The sequence below is a fragment of the Phycomyces blakesleeanus genome (assembly GCF_001638985.1).
Source record: "Phycomyces blakesleeanus NRRL 1555(-) unplaced genomic scaffold PHYBLscaffold_2, whole genome shotgun sequence".
NCBI classification, from domain to species: domain Eukaryota; kingdom Fungi; phylum Mucoromycota; class Mucoromycetes; order Mucorales; family Phycomycetaceae; genus Phycomyces; species Phycomyces blakesleeanus.
Genome location: NW_017265135.1, coordinates 323769 through 348232, shown reverse-complemented (window position 1 = coordinate 348232; position 24464 = coordinate 323769). Strand labels below are relative to the sequence as shown.

The window sequence follows — 24464 nt, the reverse complement described above, 5'->3', positions numbered from 1 at the left end:
AGAATTATTGTATCTTCATGGGACCCATATTTTGCCACACATACGAGTATATGAGAAAGTGAAACCACTATTAACATAAAATAAAATGACAATTAAATAATTTTTAGCTTCCAATGATGCATGGCTATTATCTCAACGGCTGCAGGATCAAATGATAATTATATACTGAAGTATCGACATCTTAATTGTCTTTCTATGATATATAAATACATAAACAAATGCACATATTTGCACTGTATTATTATCATAATACTTTCATAATTACCAAGTAATCTTTTTTTAAAGAGATCCTTAAATAGTTTTTGACTTGAGCTACCTTTTTCTTACAACTCCTTTGTATTATGTGAGTCAAGCAATCTTTACGACATAATGAGGATCATGTTTTTATTTTTTTATTTTTTACATATAACAATTTAATTCGACCATTACTTCTTTACAGGTAATAGCCAGTAAGCTTAATTAATCAATACTAATTTAGAATAATTGAATGCTACCTGATTAGAAACCAAAAATTAAAAGCTAAAATTAAAAGAAAAAAGCATTGCCCTTCTTTGTAAGTATTTTGGGTTTTCATATTTCCCTGCAGATGCTCATCACAAAATGATACTCTATCTGAGTTCAAACACTATTCTTTTTTATATCCAAATGTAGTGGAATTAGTAATATTTCCTTTTGCGTACACATCGGCTATACGAATCCTGCCGTCTTTCGAATCTTTGGTATCTCTACGAATACTTTCATCATCTTTGATTAGACAAGCACTATTCAACTTGCATTAACTTTCTGTACATATTTTATTGATAGAGTAAAACTCCAAATTTTAGTTAAATTTTATGTTTCAGGTGTTCTCCTAAAAACAAAAGAGTGGATATCGAAACATGGCCTTTTAGTGTAAACCAGCGGGAATTTTATAATGACAAACATTTTTTTTTCGATATTAGAAAATAAGGGATATTTATGAATATTGAGGAAAATCTATACAAAATAAAGTTGTAGATATGAATTTTAGTGTGTCAAATTAGAGTTACTTAGAGTTACTTGATAGCTTAAACACCAATATATGGATATGGAATGGCATTTCCTAAGTAGGATTTACTATTGAATGGAAATAAAGCTGTTTTGCAAACAGGTCTTGATTCCAATGGTACATTTGGAAATATATAAAGCTCTGATAATTTACTCTACTACTAATAAATATACAATTTCAATATATGCTAGAAGATTTTTTTAGTGTCTAAATGTAGGATCTGTTTCTCAACATTTCTCTTGTTTCTTTATATATGTACCACAGCCCCAACCACTACACTTAATATTTTCTTTCATAAGCCTTTTACAAGAAAGTATGGGGAGGTTTTACTTTTGAAATAACAATAAAAAGCATATTACACATACCTCTTTGCACTGTGATTAGGTATAAGCATATGATTATGTTTGGGCTTTCACAGTAAGCTGCAGTATTATCTTAACCGAATAGCCATTGCAAGAAAAGGAAAAGGAATTTACAACGGCAGAATTAAAGTCTGCAGAGCGCCGGCCTATATCTATTGTGCGGTTCTTGGAGTATATTCTTTATTATTATTTAAGTAATGCACACTTGACGATAATTAGCTTTAGGCATCCTAAAAAGCGTACATGTTATCAGAATTAGATGTACTGAAAACTCTAATAATTTGTTAATCTCAATCGATCGCGAAATAATTGATGATATTTATTCACTTTTATCTTATGTTCTGTCATCGCTATTAAGAAGAATAAGCAAATATGCAGTAAAATTTGAATATTCTGGATGTCATGATCTTGCGAGTGTTTGTATTATATAACAGTCAGATAAGTATTATTCCCGGTATCAATTTACCCTTAGATGGTTGATTGGACTATTATCTCTGACTTTTGGAAATAAATAACCAAATGAATAATAAAGAAAATCTATACTCGGTGAGCGCAATTTTACTGCGTTATATAACCCGGAAAAACAAATAAGATAATTTACTGTTTCGTTGGAAACTCTGGAATATGCTATAGCGAGCAATTGGTTAATGGTAAACCGATCGCTGAATAATACACCCAGATTTGTGCTTCTACAGCTATCTCAAATATGGAGAATTGGCTGTCAGTTTTTTCTAAACCCCTCCCAATCTCGATAGAGAAAATTGCACTAAATAATTTAAATTTAGATCTACTTCTTTTACATATCAAAAAACATATATAAAGCATGGTCTTATATATTGCTGCCGTTAATTTTATTTTTATATAACGGAGTATGGTGTGCAATACTCGAGGAATATTATAAGCCACCTTGAGTACGCGGATACATATCAGGCATTTTTAAATTCTTGTATAAAGCCCAAGGGCGGGAGTGAACAGTCATAAACGCGCACGGAAATATCCTGTACCAATGAAGAAGTATAATATTACACAAATTAATTTAGCTATTGATATACATGTGCTCTTAAGACATGAAAATTGTAAGCAACCCTTTGCAATCTACTTCATTACGTTTATCAGCTTATTTGGCCTTTTTTTTTTTACTTATATATATATATTTTTTGAAAAAAAACAAACAAATTAGGCAAAATATTGACATATCAAAAGATAACATTTTGATCTTTGTAATAATGGCTAGTGTGGTTCATACAAAGTTAATGTGGATCTACACAATTCCTTATTTGTAAATAAGATTGATGGGAATCTATGAAATTGTGAATCGCCTCTTTTATATCATATTAGAAAGAAAGAAAATAAGTCAGGATTCATCAGAACCTACCGAGTTTATGTTTTTGTATTGCCTGATTCTATCCATGTAAATAAGAATAGAAAGATACTATTGCTATTGAAGCAACTTTCAAGAGCATATATGATCCAAAATTGGAGTTTTTGGCTTATTTGGAAAGTTTACGCACGTGTAGCCTTGTGTGGTAGCACGTCAAGATGTAAAGTATTAATAAAAGCTCCACTAGAATATTATGTTACTTGAGACAACCACACAGTGGAAACCACTCCACAGACATACGTTTTCAGTCGATTCCACCACCTTTTTTTTGGAATGCTCTGAAGCATGATATTCACTGCTTGAATTTAAAAAAACTAACATGGTTACATTGGTGATATGTAGAGTAACATTTGCAGATATCTTCAAATGGCTGTATTCACTTACTCGCATATATACATACTCTTTCTATTTTGAATATATCCATACAATTCTTTCCTGACCGTAAATAGTGTGGTGTGTTAAACAAATCAAAGTCATTATGTGTGTGTGTGTGTATTGAAAAGGCTCACTAGATCTTTCAGTTCCTCGAGGTCATGTATTAATGGTGATCCTGTTGGTCTAGGCTTATTGTGGATTCTGATATGAAGTTAAAAGTCTTTATTTGAATTATTGTGTAGCGTCTGATATTAAAGATATGTCAGCTTCTTTTTGCCCACTTGGGTATTCCTAACCAATATTCCTTCTTAATTCAGGTTTATTTATGTAAAAGAAAATCTCCCGATTTCGGAAAAGCCATTTATTTCCTACTAATCTCCCCTGTTAAGTTTAGAATACTTCTTTAAACCAAGTACAACGCTTAGTATGAATAAAAGAACTATATTCTCGCAGACATGGTCAAAGTGGGCATCTTATATCAAGCCAAACACACACACACACACACACACACACACACATATATATATATATATATACATGAATACTTGTTTTGAAGTTTGAATATCAAAAAGTAAAAGTAAATGATGTCTGATTAAAATATAAGTATATATATATATTAATCTTTAATATATCTCGAATAGAATTCCCGACAGAAACGCACAGCCCTCCAAAGAATCTCACTCAATTTCCACGAGATAGGAAATGAGTTTGATTATATTTTTCTTCTTTTCTGCGGAACTCTAATAAGACAGGACCTATAAATTGGAGCCAGTCTTGAGTTTGTTTGTTAAGTTCAATCCCAATCCCCATCTCTTTTTCTCTTTCTTTCTTCTTTTCTTCTTTTCTCAAACAGCAGCAGTTCAATCGACTAAATTACCTTACAGAGCCTATAATATAATAAAAGCTTAATAATAATGTCAGCACTCGTCTACACACCCAAGGAAGACCTTATTCCTATCGTCAACAACCTTCGCCAGCAATTTAACACGGGTTAGTCTTGTAGACCGCGATTTAATAGCTCTACTGTCCTTTGATATCTGACCATGTTTGTTGACATTTCAAGGCATTACAAAGAATATCACTTTCCGCAAACAGCAGCTCAAAAACCTTATTCGCTTTGCCGAAGAGAATAGCGAGGCTATTGAGGCAGCCTTGTGGAAGGATTTGCGCAAGCATAAGATGGAGTGTGGTGTCGGTGAAATTTCTCCTATTGTCGATGACTGCCACTTTTTGATCAAAGTAAAAAAAGCTCAATATATACATATAATGATTATTATGATAGTTTATCATTTATGCTAATCATATCTATATCTATATCAATTTTAACTATAGAACTTGGACAAATTCAGCAGCCCTACTTACACCAAGAAGCGATTCTTAATGAACGCAGCCGATAAAACTTACATTCGTAAAGAAGCCAAGGGTGTTGTCCTTGTCATTGGTAAGGAGTCTAGAGCACCTTAAATAGAGAGCAAAGAATATTGGACCAATTTTATTTTTCTATTTTCTAACACAATATACCATTCTGATAGGTGCATGGAACTATCCTGTAACTATAACCCTATTTTATTCTATTGTTATTAAATAAGAGCCATGCATTTGACTGACTTTTTCAATTGTAAATGTGTGTGTGTGTATGCTTTAATAGATCAATCTCCTACTTATGCCCGTTGTTGGTGCTATTGCTGCAGGAAACTGTGTTCTGATAAAGGTATATATACATTTACAAAAATAAAACCTAAAATAAATAAAAAAAACTTTACTCACCTCACGACCGTAATATATATATATATATATATATATAAATTTCATTACACTTAGCCTTCCGAGGTTTCTCAACACACTGCCGAATTGATCGCTCGTGTCTTGCCTAAATACCTTGACGAGCGCGTCTACACTGTCGTAAATGGCGGTGTTGATGAAACAACAATTTTGCTTGGTAAAATTAACTACAAACAAAAATAAAATAAAAAATCGTTAGACAGTTAATACATCTTTACTAATAAGATTTCAATAGAGCAAAAATTTGATCATATCTTCTACACTGGTAACGGAATGGTAGGAAAGATTGTCATGACCGCCGCTGCCAAGCACCTTACTCCAGTCACTCTTGAATTGGGAGGAAAATCGTAAGATTTAGCTTTGACTCGTTTCCATTTTTGGATAAGCAAAGAGAAAAAGAGAAACGAGAATATTTAATAGACTACTTACCAATCTTCACATTTTTATTTATTTGATTACATATGTAGACCTGCCATTATTGCACCCGATGCTGATCTTGCTGTCTCGGTCAATCGTCTTATATGGGGAAAGTTCTTCAATAACGGACAGGTGAAAGACCAAGAGAGATAATACACACCAACCATGTTTATACACTAGCTTCATCTAAGCCATAGAAATAAACAAAATACCCACGCTAAAGATGTTAACCTTTATTTTCTTGTTTTGTTTAGACATGTGTTGCACCTGATTACGTATTGATTACAAAAGATCGTGTCGAACCTTTTATTGAGGCCGTGCGCAAAACCTTGATCGAGTATTATGGAGATGAACCTCAAAAGTCGGGATCTTACGGCCGTATTGTCAGCAACCGTCAATTTGATCGCCTCAAGGGTTTACTCGATCATTTTGATCAAAAGTCTATTGTTATTGGCGGACAGACCGACAGGGATGATCTTTTTATTGCACCAACTATCATTTCTCCTGTATCTCCCAACGATGCTCACATCATGCAACAGGAGATCTTTGGTAAGTCTTTGGCTGTACAGATAAATATGTGAACAAGAAGCAGGAGTCAGACTATAAACTAATGTGTTTCCAATCACAACAACCAAAAACAATAAAGGTCCTATCCTTCCCATCATCCCTGTTGAAGATATGGATGAAGCTATTGAAGTAGTAAACACAAGGTAAAGAAAAAAAAAGGATTTTAGTTTATATTTTAGTTTATATTCCTTTCAAATATACATATATTGACAAGAGTTATATGATATACATATGTGTAATAGAGATCATCCTCTTGCTATGTACATCTTCTCATCAAAGGCATCGACATACAATAAGAGTAAGTACTTTCTGTTCATTGTTGCAACCTCCCCCTCAACTTCTTTGAAAGCTGGATATACACATATTAATAATATATTAACTTTCTATAAATAGTTCTTGACAGAACAAGCTCTGGCGGTGTACTTGTTAACGACACTTTGATGCATCTCCAAGAGCTTTCTTTGCCATTTGGTGGTGTTGGTCCTTCTGGTACTGGTGGATACCACGGAAAGGCTTCTTTTGATATCTTTACCCATGAGCGTTCGACTATGGTCAAATCTGCTGCCATGGAGAGCCTCAACTCCACAAGATATCCTCCTTATACAAACGACAAGTACAAACTCTTGTCATTCATGGTCTATGGTTTCCCAGCCTCAATTGGTGCCAAGATCAAGACTTTCTTTGCTGTATTGGTTGTCAGTTACAGAATCTTCTTAGGGAAGGAATCCGAGTAGACGGATTTTCTTTTTCCTCCCGATTTATTCAATTTTATTCCTTATTTTATTTTATTCTATTTTATTTTATAATATACATATACATATAAAAAATATTATTATCCTTCATTCAAAAAAAACTTTAAGACAACATCTTTATATTGTATAACATTAACGATTATTATGTTTATTAAATGTATTCCATACTTGGGCCAATCTCTTTATTTATATATTTGTATATTATTCATTATTTGGCAGTAATCAATAAGTATTTTATATACTACTGCTTAATGCCTTGTAGTAAAGTAAGAAAAAAAAATAGTACAGAAATTCAAATCATATTCGAGAGGCTTCAATGAATATATTTATCATTAAATCTCAAAAGCTTATACAAAGTGAATTGGAATAACTGACAGACCCATACCATTGACCGTAAGAATGTCTATATTCTACCAAATTAAAAGCATAACTTACTTAGCACTCTTTATCTCTATAGTGTAATTTAATTAGGTCAGGTATTTCGGTAGAGGACACAACTCGATATCTTTTCGTTATTGCCCGAAAAGGAAGAAACCCTTAATGTTTCCATGGCGGAGCGAGAACAAGGATTGACCAAAGTCAAAAGGTTGCCCACATTGTAGTACAGAAAGCGATGGGAAGTATCTAAAACCGCACAAGAAGATCATAAGCTGTGGTTAAAGACATTGCCGACAAAAATACCAGATTTAAGGGTCAGAATCGGATCAAGTGCACAAATCTTACGGCGAGGAGAACAAGGAGAGAGAGAGAGAGATTTTGTCTAATACTGTATTTAACAATTTATAGCTTAGCTAGCAGATAAAAATGCTCTTCAGATAATGAGTGTCTGGATAATGAAACAAAAATTTAAAATAATATAACCAAATCTGCCTTTACTCTATTATCTAATACACAGACTATCATAAACATAATTGCTTATTTATTATTATTATCACCATAACACAGGGTACACAATAATAACTATCATTCTAAGGGCATAAGTATATTTTACTTACACATCTCTAACACTATATTAATTCTCAATTGAGAGACTACAAATATTACGATTCAGAAACATTACCCAAACTCTCTGACTGATCTGACTGGAGAAGTATCAGATCAATAGGTCTTTACAGAGGAATAACACCCCTGGAAGATGACTCACTGTAATAAGTATCACTTAGGCACATATTGCAATTCGAATACAAAATATATATATATATAAATACGACTAGTTCATTCCATGTAGAAGAACAATCGAATTCTTATTATTTTTTACTTTTTGTTTGAGATACAACACTACGTAAGTTCTTACGAATTATTTTGCCTTTATTCGTATTATTTTCTTTACAACATCGTGTAACCACATGAAGAGAAAGTGATGATTAGTAGCAAGTCAATAAGAGATCTATTTATTATAGGAAAATTTCGATATGTGTATGCTAAGAAGAAGGATCGATTTGTGTGTAATAGGGAACTCACAAATCCCGAAAGCAATAATTTGGGACGAAATGTCCAATTTTTTCTGGGACACTCTCGTCCAATTTACACTGCTTTCGAGTTTTTTTAACAGACATTTTTTTGCTTTTATTTTAAAGAACGTCAATCGTCACTTGAACTACTTTAACGGAGTTGAGTTTCACGAGTTCCTTTTCTGTGAAGAGGACCAAAGTAAATGGAGTCTTCCATCTATTTTACACATCTCTTGAATCCTTTCATCGCTGACGTGTACCCCTTTAAAAAAAACTAAAGGAAAAAATTCGTGACTATTTTCATATGCATGTGACTACTAGAGCTAAAGACCATGAAAAAAAAAGGCAAAAAGTAAACAAAAAAGGACGCAAAAAACAGAAAAAGACGAGCGACAACGATGCGAAACCTTATTTACCATCAACAACTACAATTCTGTTAATGCTAATAGCTCATTAGCTTATATATAACTCTCATCATGTTCTTGCAGAAATGAGTTTGTCAGAACATTGCGCATTAAAGATCAATTTTCTATTTTTCTCATTCAACCTGACGCCCGATGTTGATTCGCGCATCCTTTTCAGCCACTCATGATAGAAAGCAAGAGTTTTTAGGGTAAAAAACAGAAGGCACACGCGTTTAAAAATTGTTAAACTCTTGAACGTACTTGTTATATATATGTACAGTCAATGTCTGATTGATTTCTTAGAAATATAAAAAAGTTTTGACTGTTACAAGAATAATATCTAAATCTTTATATGATACCAAAAAGCGTGTATACTTTTTAATAGTGAACAATACAAGACACATTAAAACACAAGAGAAAAGGTTTTTAAAGAATATTGACTTTATTTTATAGGATTTAGTAAAGACTTTTAGAAGGAAATCACTGTGTCAAGATACCTGCTTTACACGCTTGATAGTTATCTTCTTTTTTTGAACCTGGATCTCTCCAAGCCGTTTTCACATCGGGGTTTATTATATTCTGCATGAAAGTACTTTGGTTTATATTACCGTATATATATTGTTTGCAGACCTTCAAAGCACAAAGTTCCAAGAGAACACAAATAGGCACTAAATAGATCAGATATTGTAGTAATAGCATTCACAGATCCTCAAAATATAATTATTCAAAAGTACTTTAAATATAAAAAGGGGTTGTTTATGCGATGGTCAGAATAAATGCATCTATTTTTTATGGGCTTTGAGATCGTATTTTGTGGATCAATTGAGGTTTGCAATGGTGCCCAGATCGTTTTGAGGTTGGTTAGATTACTTTACATGATATAAATCTACATTGAGGCTTCATTATTATAGCTATTACAATTCTAAGCATATTTATTTAATTACATAATTACAAATTGAATATTATCATGTTTACTGGTGAAATGAAAGTATTTAATAAAAAAAAAGAACATTTTGATCAAAATAGCAAATTAAATGCAAAAAATTAGCTATAAATCTAGATTGGTTAAGCCAAGTTTTTTTTATATGCACAAGCAACCTGGTGGAGTACATCAAGATCCACTATTTAAACGTTATTTGACTTTGATTACTCAAATATTGATCAAAACATCCCATTTTCTACTCTAAAAAAGTATTTACTAATAAAAGTATGTATATTTGCACCACAGATAGATGTGTGATCCCAAAGTTCTCTCAGGCTACATACCTAGAAAAAAATCGAAAACGTGTGCTCTGTTTTACTGAGTAAAGTTGCTTAACAAGTTAATTGAAGCCGGACAGTGTTTGCCTGACCAACAGCAGGCAAATATTCACCGAGATATCGGTATATTTAAAGATCTCAATATCAATATTTACACCATGAGACGATGTTATTATATTTCTGATAGTAAAAGTGTAAGTTAAATATACCAGCTCTAACAAAATATCTAAATTTTAATTATTTTATAACCAAAAAACAGGAGCCAGCCGTTTTTGTTGAATCAAGGACATACATTAACTTTTTTTATAAGTTTAGTAACAACAGCATCCAATAAATAGTTCTAAGTGTAAAGGAATTTGCCGATAGAAACATTGAAAAGGTTGAAATTTTCAAGATAAGATGTTTACTTGGCTAGTATTCTATACAACTCTGGATATATGATTGCCTAAATGTCTCTATTATTATTATTATTATTATTATTATTATACTATGCTATACAAAGTAAAATGGCATAGAATGTTAAGTGGAGTTGGCTCGTACTAGTTTCATCAATTACAATGGAATTATTCGTGGAGTGATTGAGGGCTCTGAAAAAAAAACTGATATTCTTAAAGCTTAGTATATATATATAAGGCCAATCATCTATTACAATCATACGGCTAAATAGCATACCTTAAATACAAATTAATAGATAGATGGAATGGACGGGGATTATTGACTGGCAAGATCTTAAACCCTATTTCGTAAAATTATTTACACAATATCTCAGGTTAAAGTCTGCTATTACTACTGTTAATATTTATAAAGGAAATAAAAGCTGGAGATTTATATAGAACATATAGCTTTGTGCACCATTAGGAGGTTGTGTAATGCAAGATAATATATGTATATAAATCTGTGCAAACCCTAGCGTACGAGATGAATAAAATATATTACTATTACTATCGTACTATTGTTGTTGTTATTTGAGTGTGTGCAAAGGGTTAATATAAATGGTGTATAATCACCTTTAAGTATATATGTTACCTCTATCAAGTAAGGTAGCGTATGAGTCTATTAAAATCCATATCTTTATTTTTGTTGGGTACCATGGGTTACATCTAGAATAGGGTTCAAAATTCATGTATAAATATGAACTAAATGAAAGAAAGCAAAAAGAAGAAACTTGCCTTAGTGTATCTGGAGATAAAAAATATTTTTTATATCAACAAACGGTAACAATAAGAAAAAAGCAGTTCAGTTGTGTAAGTAATACTACCGTGTTGCCAAGACTATAGTAAATAAAATAAAAAGAAGAAGCAAAAGCTACCGTATTATAGGTTCACATAAATAACCAGTAGAAAGTTAATATGCTAGTCCATATATGATTTAGGTAATGATAATAAGCATGTATCTCTATCTATATCAATCTCTTTGGGGTCAGGGACATCTCTTCTGGTACGACATCTCTTCTGGTACTACACCTGTCCTACATACATAGATACCTACCTACATATCTACTTAATTGCCTACTTACCGTGGCCTGTGTTGTAAAAGAAATGAGTGCAGATATTAATGTGAATGTGAATAATGGGTATGGGTATGGGCGTGGGCGTGGGTGTGGGTATTGATATTTATTAGTGTAATTTTTGAAGTGGTACTTATTCGTAGATACCAAAAATAAAAAGCAAAAATAATTAAATTGCATTTTATTATATTAGGTTCTTGTAATTGACTTGGAATAAGCTCAATGAAATAAAAAAAGTGGTTACTTTATAAACAAACTTCTTGGTTGTAGAGAGTAAGAGAAAAAAATATGGATTTTTAGAATTCAAATATATATATATGTATATATAAATCCTTCTTTTTTTGTATTCATGTTGTACAATACAAGCAACTTCACAGGTTGTGCGCTCATGACACACACACACATATATATATACATTGAGTCGTGGTAGATCTCACAAGATGTATGATACTGTATTGAATGAAGAAGACCAGGCTTGAATGATGTATGTGTATACACACATTGTAGCTAAACCATTGGGGCTACTTGTGGTCACAAAATTTAATTCAATTATCACAAGTACAAGTACTCTAGAGCCTGTGTATGTATGTATGTATGTATGTATGTATGCATATATATTCATTACAAGTAAAATATTGTTTTATTAGTAGTGTACAAATAATTCATAAGATGCTTATGTACATCTAATTCAAAGATAAAAGGTACTGATAATCTAGACTTTTATTATTGTTAATATTTGTAATTTATCAAATCAGACTTCTTTGTACTGTCTAAATAAATTATACCCCAGACTAACTGCAAAACGTACGTCTTTGAGCGGGTACTACAGCTTACTTGCTTTTAATTTTTATATATATATGTGTGTGTGCATATATAGAGCTATATAAAAACATAAATGTAATCTGTCTATCATCCAAGAAGCTGTAACCACCCCCTCTCAGAGCAAACAATTCATTCTTAACAATGAATCTTGTTCTAATGTTGATTTATTATGAACATCAATTAGCTTAAACTTACTAGATAGCTTTATTAGATTAATTGCAAAGTATCTGTATATATGTTCTATGTAAAATCTATATATTACTGGTCCTAACAGTACAATGGTAATCTAATCTAATTGAAGTACTATTATAGTTTGTATAGAGATAGTATGTATGTAAATTTGTCTCCCATCCCTCCTTCGCTCCCTCCCCTTTACAATACTTGGTTTTTATTATTATGTCTAATATATTCATGTGTCAATTATATGTATGCTGGCTGTACTTTTGGCACAAATGTAATCCACTTCAATATACTTTCTAATGTCCGACATCTAACGCCAAAAAAAAAACTCAAAGAAAAAGAAAGGAAAATCATGGAGATGTCCACTTTAATGGAGTGCATTGTACAACCCAATCTATAAAAGGGCTTTATTCTGTTTTAGTTTATCAGTAAAATAGAATTCTTATTATCGGTATAATAGCCAAGTTTAATACTAAACAGGAATCTTAATATATATAATTATTGAACAAAAGGAACAAAGAACAAGCAAGATTTTATAAAAGATTTTTTTGTTATATTTAAATAGCACAACATTAGTGAGGTGAGCTAATACATATACATATACATGTATCTATATAACTTTTATCATTGTGTATTTTGGCATAAATGTGCACAGAAGTACAAACAGCAAAACATGCGCTAATTGCCCATAAAAATCCTCTTCTCACAAGCAAGCAAACAGACAAACAAAAAAAGATCAACAAATAAAACATACTATTACTATTTCTAACAGAATTTTGTCTCTTTTTTTTATTATTATTTTTTATTCATTTATTTATTTATGGATTAATAATTAATGTTAAGAAAAACTAATAAAGAGAAAAGAAGTGTCTGATATTTGAATCTATACAAAATGCTATTTTTTTATGCAACTTTTTTTTTGGGTGGAAAAAGGATGAGTGGAATAGGTTAAATATGAGGTGAAATAGAATAAGATAATATAAGATAGAATAGAATGATAAGAGAGAGAGAGAAGTAGAGGTGGAGGTAAAGGTAGAGATCAGGTTAGGTTGTAGAATAAGGAGAGGAAAGGCTTGTGCCCCATTAGAAAAATAATATAAAAAAAGGGGGTGAGGGAGGAGGGATACAAACTATGTATAAGAAAAAGAGCGTCTTGTAGAAGGAGTGGTTGTATAGGTGCATGAGTTTAGGCTGATATGGCCAGAAAAACAAAGATAGAGAGGGACAGGGTTAAAGGAAAGGAAGTAAGTAATAAGAAAGAGAAGGCGAGGAGGAGAAATAAGAAGAATAAACGGTACAAGATTTTACTCTTCCTCTTCCTCCTCTTCTTCAATAATCATTTTGGAAGACATGCGATCACGCATATCATTTTCACTCATTCCATAAGCACTTAGTCGGGTTCTTGGTGCGAAATCAAAACGTCTAGCATTGACTGGTTCCTCATGGGAGAGTGAAATTGGTGTAGAAACTGATGACAGTGGTGGTGCGTTTAAGGATTTAACACTAGCTCCAAGATTATTAGAGAGATGGTTGATGGGAGGGTGGTGGTGTTCTTCGGGAGAGCTGGGAGGTGAAATGAGTGCCTGGATTGGTGGTGGTGTTTTTGGTGATGATGATGGCTGAGGAATTTCCAGCGGGAGAGGTTTAGCGAGACGTTCACGTTCAGAGATCATTCCGATGGACACTTTGTTAGGTGGAGATGGAGGAGGTGATATTTCGGTTTCGCGAAGATGTGTTGTTGCTGTTGAGCGGTATGATGCATAGCATTGTTGAGACATGTCAAACTCAGTGGCACGGTAAGGTACGGCTGTGGTAGAGAGATGGATGTCTGTGGTAACTATTGAGAGGGTGTCGGTCACTGCGCCAGCTGTACGTGCGGCAGGTGGCATGGTTGGTCCACCACCAATTCCTCTTTGTTGTTGGCTGGAAGTCATCATCATCTTATTATTGTTAGTACCAGTATTCTTATATGAAGTTCGTGCCTGTAACAGGGGCAAGGGTTGAGGCACGTGGACTGGACTGGTGGCGCTGTATACTAGCTGGTCAAGCTCATTTACTGGAGGGGTCGACAACTGAAGCATTTTTCTACGTTGTTTTTGACTACCTGTTCGATAAATTGGAGGGGAAGAAGAGATGGGCTGTACAGGAGATGTGGGGTTGTATGAAGAAGGTGCGGTATCAAAGTCACGGTAACTTGATGATGAGGATGATGAGGATGAGTTGTTTGATGGTTGATTTTTCAGGTAAAGTGGTGATGATGGTTGCTGGTGTTCTTTGGGCGCAAACCATGATCTAACTGAGCTGAACCAGCCAGACTTATCAGCCGAGTGTCGTTCAGATCCAAAGCCATAGATCGATGACGCAGGAAGGCAAGGGATCGTATGACTTAGTTTTTCGTTGCACTCTTCGTCTTGTTGGGTATTAATGTTATGGTTATTGTGATTGTCATTATTATCATATTTGGGTTTCCGGCAAGATAGTGTGGCATCGACCTTCATGGCAACTGCTGCCATCTCAGCTTGCTTTGTGTATTCGTCTGTTTTTCTTTTTTCTAAGGTTTTACTGTCTATGCGGTGTAAGAGCATCTGCCAAACGGTACCGAGGGTGTCGCATGTTCCCGAACGCATGCTCTTTACAACATCAGAATCAAATCCGGCAGCTTTGAGTGAAGCAACGAGTTGTTGTTCTATCCTGGTCAACGGAGCTTCTTCTACTACTACCGATCTCGGGCGTGCATCACGATACAGTAAAGATCCAGACATTGGGGATAGACCCGAAGATCCGAAAGACATGGGTCTAATAGTAGTACTGTTATTATTGTTAGTAGCAGATGTGGTTGTAAAACCACTACTACTAAATGGTCTAGTAGTCTGCTGTCTGATTCGTTCTTCTGCGTGGCTCAAGGGGTAACTGCAATGAGCCTGAGATTGGAACCGGCCAGCTTCTGTTGAGGTTGATGTTGGGGTAAATCGTCTGTCTGAAAAGGTTGACGGTTTGGAGTGTGTGCTGATATAACTTTCATGACTAGAGGTCTCTGTCAAAGTTTCGTCTTCATCTTCATCCTCTTCTAACATGTCGAGGTTGCGTCTCTGGGGGGCAGAAAATATTGAATCTATGTCGGAGTGGCTGGAGTTGCGAGTTGACAGACTGTCGTTGTCGTGATCATCGTCATCTAAAGCCATGTGGAGCCACGGATGATTTGCCACCTGATCGATGGTTGGTCTTTCGAGAGGATCGAGTTGGAGTAGACGTTGGATTAAATCGGCAGCCTCTATAGACACAAAAGAATAGTCCAATCGGGTTAGTGTTGGACTAGGTGAATTCAAATTGAGATTTACCAGGTGAGAAGTAGGAGGGTATTTCGTAGTCAACATTTCGGATCTTGCGCTGTATTATGATCTCAGAGTCGTCGTCAAAAGGAAGTTCACCTGCCAGCAGTGTAAAGAGAATGACGCCTAGAGACCAGACATCGGTTGCTATAGAGAAATATTAAATGTTAGTTTTGTTTTTGTTTGTTTTTTTGTTTGTTTGTTGTTATGGTTACAAATGTGTAATGGGTGATTTGTAAAATATACTTTACCTGGACCGGTGTATTTCTGACACATGATGACCTCTATGTATTTATTTTTTTCATGCGAATAATCGTGGTTTAAAAGGATATAAGAAGAAGAAAATAATAATTAATCATAAGAACCAAGAAAGACTTTGGCGTTCTATTTTAGTGTCTTTTTTTTATATCTATTTATTTATTTTTACCTGGCGCAGAATAAGCTAAGCTGCCGCAAAAAGTTTCTAAAAACTGGTTATTCTCTGCGTAACGAGCAAAGCCGAAATCACATAGCTTGGCGTTATTGTCAGCATCTAGTAGGATGTTCTCCAGTTTCAAATCTCTAAATAATAAGAGTAGCGAAAAATGAAACAAAAATATAAGTACAAAAGTATATATATATATAATATGCAGATATTGATTATAGAATAGAATAGAATAGACAATGTAATTTAATGTAATATAATGATTGACTTTCTGCTTACCTGTGAACAATGCCTTGTTGGTGACATGCTCGTACGGCACTTGTGATTTGATTGAACATTTTTTGTGCTCTGTACTCCGAGAATCGACCAGACGATGTGAGGGCATCAAACAATTCGCCATTGGGACAATATTCGGAAATAAGATGAATTGTGGATTCAGTTGAAATAACTTCGTAGAGCGTCACTATACTAGGGTGTCGTAGTTGGCGATGGTGGTGGATTTCTCTAGCCATTAGAGGCGCGTGTTGCTTGTCGATCTTTTTGATGGCGACCTGCTGTCCGGTCAGTTTATGAATACCTAATTTAACTTTTCCATAGGCTCCCTAAAATAATAATAATAATAATTAACACTATTATTACAAAAATGCCAAATCCAAAAAGATGGGTTTTTATATACTATTACTCTTTTTACTCTCTTTTAAAATCCAAGAAGAGTATTGTGTAATTGTATGATATAAAAGGGGACATTTTTACTATTATATTGTAGAGTTCTTACCGTGCCAATGGTTTCTCCTATCGAATAGCATCCAACAGACGTCATCTTGTGAGAGGATAGCTCCTTAAGCAGGTCATTATAGTCTGCAGCCAACTACACCATAATTAAAGACAAACAAAGCAAAAACGCACAAAACAACCGAAAAAAACACACGCACAAATATATAGAAATAAACAAATTTAATCAAAAAATCAAAAATCAAAAAATCAAAAAGTATAAAGCGTTTGGAGGGTTTTAATTTTAATCAGTATTTTTTTTTAAAAAAAATATATAATTCGCAGTCCGGTTTTGTAATAAAATAGAATAGCAGACTATTTTATTTAACAATGAGAGTTTTCTTATATTTATGTAATGTAGTATAGTATTCAGCTTATTTTTTTTATCTATTTAAATTACCTTTGCTTTCTGGTTGCGCGCTACTGAACGGGAAGTTGTGAGCATGGTAAATAAGAAATTAAGTGTACAAGGAGTGGAAAGGGTTGTAATAAAGAAAATTAAGTGTTAAAGTGCGGAATGGCGGATGGTTGTAATGAGAGTAATTCAGTCTTGATTGCGTGTCATGGACTGAGGGAATAAGTAGGTTTGTCTCTCTAAATGGAAGGAAGGAAGGAAGGAGAGAGAAAGAGAGAAAAAGTTTAATATAAAATTAAAATCAAATCAAATAAATGAAGAGAGAGAGAGGTGAATAAAGAGAGAGAAAGACAAAGGAAAGAAAGGAAAAAGAAAAAAAAAAGAATTAAAGGGAAAGTGAAAGCGAAAGAGAAGTCGACTTTGAAATGGTCTGGTCGTTAAGGAGGTTATCAATTATTATTACCATTACTATTACTATTACTATTATGTCTTTTTTTTTTGTTTTTATTTCTTCTTCTTCTTTTTGCTGTTGAATGTTGAAAAAAGGAAGGTCAATGCCCACTAGGAATACCATATAAAGAATAGGCACCGTTTCACGGAGTCTCTCATAGTAACAAAGTGCCTCTGATCTTGTGATGCCGCGCGCTCGGAGAATCAATCATTTATATAGTTTTTGTATTTTTTGTATTTTTGTCTTTTTTAGCTCAACGAGGCAAGGATGCAATAAAAGGCACTCTTTAGATGAACATCAGCCTCATCGTAACACACTCCCGATCATTATCATTAATTGAATAGCAACTATAATAGAACAGAGCCAATACTTTTTTTTTGTCTGCTTTTTTTTTACATTTTACATTTTACTTTCTTTTGATTTATGAAACGTATTTAAGCTCTAGTAAAAATAAAGGAAGAAGAAACAGAAAAGCTTAATAATCTGGCTTGATTTGATTTGATTTTTTATTAAATATTTTTGTTCATTGATAAATTTCATATCAAATACATGCCCATTCATATGTATATATATATATATATATATATATAACATATTCAAAATGTAAAATAAAATACAATAAAAGAAAATGATATTAATAACATAGACACGTGACCCAGTACTCCAAAGGTTGATTCAGACAACCACAAAAACTATCACCTGAAAAAGTTCATGCCTAAATCCATGCCATAAAAAAACAAGGAAAAGAAACCAATAGCAATAGCAGCAACAACAACAACAACAACAACAACAACAACAACAGAAGCAAAATGAGCAATATAAAGGTCGACGGCTAAACTTTCTTTTCCTTTTTTACATGTGTATTACTTCATTCATTCATTTTTATATTTTTACATATATATAAATAAACAGGTTGTTTTAAAATAGTGCATGTATCAATGGTCTATATGTTTAAACACCAAGACCTATATATACTGTTGTTACCCTTGGTTTGTTCATAAAGCAAAATGTGCAGTCCTGATGATCAGTATAGATATACAAATCAATAAGTGAATATGATTATCATTAAGGTCCGGAGCTTTTTGTTTTTGGTTATTGGAGTATATACTTATTATTTAACTAATAGATTTATTTGGGGTATTTATTCTTTGAGGCCGTTATTAAAGTAAAGCGGGAAGGCTAAATGCACAATGACTGTAAAAAAATAAATAAAAAAAAATTAAGGAATCTCGGAGAGCTAAAACCAAAAAATAAATAATTCAGTAATGATCAGAGCCGATAATGAATACGCTGACAGAAGCAGGCCTTCTTTCTTTGGTTATTTGAGTGCCAGACGGTTTGAGCCAAACGTTGTTCCGTGTTGTACTGTACTGTGATTCGCTATACTATGCTATGTTGCGGTGTGATGTGGTGTGGTGTGGTGCGGTGTGCTGTGTTGTGATGTTCTGTACTGTAGTGTGCTATGTTGTGTTGTGTTTTGGTGTGGTATAATTTTTACCAACCATACATATATACACACATATATATATACTATCTTTTTCTTTTACATAACCTTCAACTGCGCCATGTATAATTTATAATGTGTATATAAAAACTAGAATATATCTGTGTTCAATACATTGACAGATTGTGTGTATTTGAATCTTATTAAGCATAATCTGCTGTACATTCAACTTTCAATATAACCTGATTTATTGACAACTTTTATATTGAATAATCAATTCGATTTGAGATTAGTATATATATATATAAAGAACAATAATAATAACAATGTTCCTAAACGACATGGTGTATTTGTTTTTTGACGTATATTTGATCTTTGACGAGTCTATAATATATGGAATTGTTAGCTTGTTAGCTTATATATCATCAAATTTGTCAAGAAACAACAAACAGAAATATAATTAGACCATCCAATTAACGACTATTTTCTTAATGACAGAGCTAATTATACCTTTTTAATATGTATACACATTTGATTTTGAGTGTCGATTTAAGCAAAAAATCAATATTAATATTAATAACCAAACAATTTCTATTTTCATTAAACAAAGAGTGAGTATATTAGCAATTAATCAAAAGATAAAGAGAAAGAGGAAACATTAGGAACAAGTGTCTTCAGATTTTACTTGCACTGATATTTACTTACCAATAATACTATAAAGAGAAAAGAAAAGAAAAGAAAAAGATATCCGCATGCTTTGTAGCAAAAACATTATCCCTTTATTAATTCATTAGCTAGTTACTTGGTTACTTGGTTGCTTGGTTGCTTGGTTGCTTGGTTGCTTGGTTACTTATTGTTTTTTGGTTGGTATTTTTTTTTTGTATTTTGGTTCAATAATTATGCCCTGATCATCTAAAATTATCTCGTGATAATCAACAGTTTTGGTTACCATGACAAAGTTGATGCCACGAGTTGAGGCAAAAATAATAATAATATATAGATAAAATATAACTATAAAAAATTTGATTATTGCTACCATGGGCAGCAAAACTTAAACTATATATAAGTATTCATATATGAATATATGAATATTGTTATAACAACCCATTTTCATTACATAGCATTATATTTCATTTCATTTTATTTTATTTTTATTTAATAATAGTAAAAAAAAGAGAGACTTTATATATACGTCTTCTCTTTGGATTGGTGCCTGGTCTTGCTTTTGATTTTGATATTGGTCTTGTTCTCTTGTCAGCTATCTTTAATTTTTAGTTTCTAGCCTCCTGTATTTAGACCTAAATCTTGGTCTTGGTCCTGGTCCTGGTCTTTTTCTTTTCTTTTTGGGGGGAGGATTATATTACAACCCTGTTTCAAAATACGAAATATTTAAATATTTGTAGTTTTGGGTGCACTGATGAAAATCGTGCTCGCTTTTAATATTCCAAAAAACGACTGTCACATTTATACAAATTCGTAACCTTGACTTCGTGCCAATATTTCCTTTTTGTCAAGAAAATTAAAATAAAGGGGGGAGAGAGGAGAGAGAAAAAGAAAGAATCAGAAAGTGGACATTCGACATTTTGGCATTTACCAAAAAATAATCAAATAATAATTGTAACAATAAAGAAAAAATATGTCTGTCCACCATTTGCTTCGACTTGGTAGAATTGCTGTCTGCCAACCAAGACATCGATTGATCCATTCAACAGCATGTCTGCATTCCTCAAAGGGAAACAACAACCCCGATCCAACAAATACCAACTCTACCGCAAACACACCGCCATTCATCAGTAATGAGTCGATTCCCGAAACAGCACTCGAATCAACCGAAATCGCACAGACAAAGGAAGAAAACAATTTAGTTTCCCCAAAGAAACAAGGAGCCAGCAAACCATCCGAACTTGGTACAACCACAAAAGGACGAAAGACAACTAGAAAGAACAGACGACCCCTTTCAACTATACCAGGTAATATATATATATATATAATAAAAAAATTAAATATAAATAAATAAAATCGGCTCGACTGCGGAACAAATAGAATAAGAATATACATATGTACACACCCATACATACATACATACGTATATTTGATTTTCTGATAGGTCGCAATAGAATCTTTTCTGGCAGCAAATTGTCTTTCAAACGCAGAGATAGTCAATACTCCTATTGATCCAATCTACAATAAAATTGTCGAGGATCATGTTTGGGATGAACTGACAATGTGTACTCGGGCCAGCTTGGCACCCAAAAGCCTAGTTTCCTCAATTGATCACACAGACCATATTTTGATCAATGTTCCTTTGAAAGGGGCAACCTATCTACAAGATGCCATGGCACGAAGATTAGCTGGAGAAGTTGGAGCAGATTTGATAATTATCGACAATCAAGATTTTATTAGATTGGCAAAAGCGGATCAAGGTGGTGGTAAGTCTTTTCTTTAAAATATAAATGAAATAATAATATTAATGCAAGAGGAAGGAAAAGAAGAAGAGGGGGGGGGGGGGGGGGTTGAGTAATATTAATTATAATAAATAAAGTTATCTACACATATGTATGCATACATGTGTGTGTGTGTATGTGAGTGGGCTTATAAGATAAACGCATAAGAAAGAAAGAAAAAGAAGGGGAGAAAACTTGCACTGATCCATAAATGATTAGCTTTCACTGTGTTACCAATGATGACATCGGCGAGCAATCGATCCAAATCTTACCTGACCGTCATGCAGAATCCGCTTGATAAAGCTATAAAGCAGTCTGAAGAAGAAAAATCAGAAAATGAAGACCACCTGAGTACAGAAGGAGCTCTAGAGGCAATCAAGAATGCACTATGGAAAAGAAACGAAAAGGTGTGGGCAGTCCCTAAAGAAGATATCGATACAGAAGACTCTACACAAGAGGAATCAAAAGGATCAGAAGAACATGTTAAGATGGTCTCAAAAATCATGACTGAATTCCAGAATAGAGCTACGTCTTTATTCCAACGTATCATTCTTAGCTCGCCCGAACAAAAGAAAACTAAAGAAGTAGGCGCCGGAGGGGCAGAAAGCCATAGCAAGCTAGAAGCACCCAAAATCGTCTATCTACGTGATTATTTGGACATGAACGAACCTTTTGTCGCAATAATGCTTGCGGCTCTTTTGGTGGCTGTGGATGATTTACGGGAAAAAAGACATCGGGTCATGTTCTTGGCTGGACACTCGATTTCATTACAGCAACGAATGGATCCAGACACAGATATGGACAATCTATTGATGGGAAAGAACCTTCCCTTGATGGCCGGAATGAGAGGTTTCACTGTACTTCCTCCAGCCAACGACTTTGAAAAAATGACATTGTGGAACACACAGCTCAAGATAGATGAAGCCAAGAGAATAGGAGAAATTAATGCAAGACATATCTTGGATATACACGGCCACAAGCAGGTTACAGGGCTTCAGTCACTCCAGGGAACTATCCCCGAGCTTATCAAGGCTCTCTCGGGGTTAGAGGGCATTACTAAAGAGGTGTGGCCAATGGAAGATGTCGATCGACGTGTGACAACCGCTATTGGTAGTGCACTTGCCCAGAAAAAGGAAATAGTGGAATTAGAAGACTTCAGGAAAGCGCATATGATTATCCAGAAGAGTGTTACATTGCAAGGCAAGGTCGCTAAACTGATGAAACGTCAGAAAGCACGCACACAGAATGACGGTCAAATTGATTTGGTGGATCTCAAAGAACAGTGTGATGAGTATGAGTCGAGACTGGTGTCGCGTATTGTTGATCCATGTAAGCTTTTTTTTTCTTCGTTTTTGTTTTGTTTGTTTTGTTTTGTTTGTTTTGTTTTGTTTGTTTTGATGTATTTGGGCTGACTGTTATCATTTTGTTTATATTTGCTTCAAAGCTAAAGTGCAGTGCACCTTTAAAGACGTCCGAGCACCTCCTCTCACTATCGAAACACTTCAGACACTTATTAGCTTACCATTGGTCAGGCCTGATTTGTTCCAACATGGAATCCTGAAACGTAACTTCATCTCAGGTGTCTTATTGTTTGGCCCACCCGGAACAGGCAAAGTAAGGCACTAATATTTTCTAAATCTCTAAAATGTATGATTGTAGTATCAATAACTTATTAGCCACAACTTGATATTCTTTGTGCCTAGACAATGCTGGCTAAGGCAGTAGCGAAAGAGAGTGGTAGCCGGATGTTGGAAATCCAATCAAGCGACATGTAAGTAAACTAAACCATATTATGTTATAATGTATTATCGACTGTGTTTCTAAGGTCTGGCTGTTAGTTATGATATGTACGTCGGCGAAGGAGAGAAGAATGTCAAGGTAAAAGATGAGCCCAACTATATAAAATATAAAAAAAAATACAAATACACACACGCACGCATACATATACATATATATATATATATATATATATATACATTATTTCAAATTAGAAATATTTATTAAGTAACCTAGACAACAGGCCATCTTTTCATTAGCCCGGAAATTGGCGCCTTGTGTGGTGTTTATAGACGAAGTGGATAGTATTATGCGTAAAAGACGATCCGATACCAATTCTGGTCTTCACCGGGAGATAATAAATCAGTTTATGGTGGAATGGGATGGATTATCGAGTGACAACCAAGGAGTAATGGTTATGGCGGCCACTAACCGGCCATTTGACCTTGACGACGCTGTGTTACGAAGAATGCCCCGTCGCGTACTTGGTAACAAAATTTTATTATTATTATTATTATTAGTAGTTTGTTGTTATGGTTACATGAATTTTGAAGAAAACAACAAAAAATATTAAAAAAAAAAGAAACTAAATGACATTTGCACAGTTGATTTACCAAAGGAAGATGACCGCGCCGATATTCTGCGTATGCTTTTGCAAGATGAACAGCACGATGTGTCGTTAGCGGAGCTTGCCAAGAGAACGGAACACTACTCGGGGTCGGATCTGAAAAACATGTGTGTTACGGCAGCTTTGAAGGCAGTACAACAGGAAGTGTTGACAAAGGAAAAGCAAGTCCTGGGGTGGAGTCACTTTGAAGAAGCACTCAAGATGGTTCCTGCAAGTTCGAGCGAGAAGATGGAGTCTGTGGTTGAGATTCGAGAATGGGCCGCTGTTTATGGTGATGGCGACAAGAAGAAGAAGAGACCAAACATTGGGTTTGCCTAAGCTGTCATGTGGAATTCACAGAGCAACTGATAGACTTATTTGTACCTAAATAAGAAGACGGGCTATGGAATAAGTCTACCCTTTTTTTATGCTTTTTTATGCTTTTCTTTTCTTTTTTTTTCTTACTTTTCCCTTTTTTTATATACATAGTTTTATTTTATTTTATAATATATTATTATTATAATGTGTTATTTGCACAGAAAATTAGAAGTGAACAATTTATTTTTATTTTCGTAG

At 33.9% G+C, this 24464-nt stretch overlaps 3 protein-coding genes across 3 annotated transcripts; 2 read left to right on the top strand and 1 right to left on the bottom strand.

The window, feature by feature from the left end:
* The first annotated feature begins 3952 nt into the window (after positions 1 to 3952).
* PHYBLDRAFT_179009 (hypothetical protein) lies at positions 3953 to 7022 on the top strand. Its single transcript, XM_018438079.1, has 12 exons — positions 3953 to 4135; positions 4209 to 4384; positions 4478 to 4586; positions 4678 to 4694; positions 4794 to 4856; positions 4967 to 5084; positions 5163 to 5274; positions 5395 to 5476; positions 5599 to 5893; positions 5991 to 6054; positions 6154 to 6209; positions 6305 to 7022. The coding sequence occupies exons 1-12, from the start codon at positions 4060 to 4062 to the stop codon at positions 6643 to 6645; spliced, it is 1509 nt and encodes a 502-aa protein (XP_018297231.1). The 5' UTR covers positions 3953 to 4059; the 3' UTR covers positions 6646 to 7022.
* Positions 7023 to 15472: 8450 nt separating this feature from the next.
* On the bottom strand, positions 15473 to 16908 carry PHYBLDRAFT_100646 (hypothetical protein; the record flags this gene model as incomplete). The annotated part of the gene is made up of 6 exons (XM_018427600.1): positions 15473 to 15558; positions 15626 to 15763; positions 15868 to 15900; positions 16044 to 16177; positions 16320 to 16642; positions 16816 to 16908. Coding segments are annotated over 6 exons (807 nt in total), but the record flags the coding sequence as incomplete, so codon positions are not given.
* A 5814-nt stretch (positions 16909 to 22722) lies between these two features.
* PHYBLDRAFT_14343 (hypothetical protein) lies at positions 22723 to 24227 on the top strand (the record flags this gene model as incomplete). Its single annotated transcript, XM_018430980.1, has 6 exons — positions 22723 to 22834; positions 22950 to 23119; positions 23209 to 23276; positions 23344 to 23383; positions 23526 to 23769; positions 23887 to 24227. The coding sequence occupies 6 exons, from the start codon at positions 22723 to 22725 to the stop codon at positions 24225 to 24227; spliced, it is 975 nt and encodes a 324-aa protein (XP_018297229.1).
* Between the last annotated feature and the right edge of the window lie 237 nt (positions 24228 to 24464).

Bases quoted from the DNA above. Each gene is read 5' to 3' on its own strand.
- PHYBLDRAFT_179009 (XM_018438079.1), top strand. From the start codon at position 4,060: ATGTCAGCACTCGTCTACACACCCAAGGAAGACCTTATTCCTATCGTC. The intron at 4,136-4,208 runs GTTAGTCTTGTA...TGACATTTCAAG, and splicing joins TCGCCAGCAATTTAACACGG to GCATTACAAAGAATATCACT. The intron at 6,055-6,153 runs GTAAAGAAAAAA...TATGTGTAATAG, and splicing joins ATTGAAGTAGTAAACACAAG to AGATCATCCTCTTGCTATGT.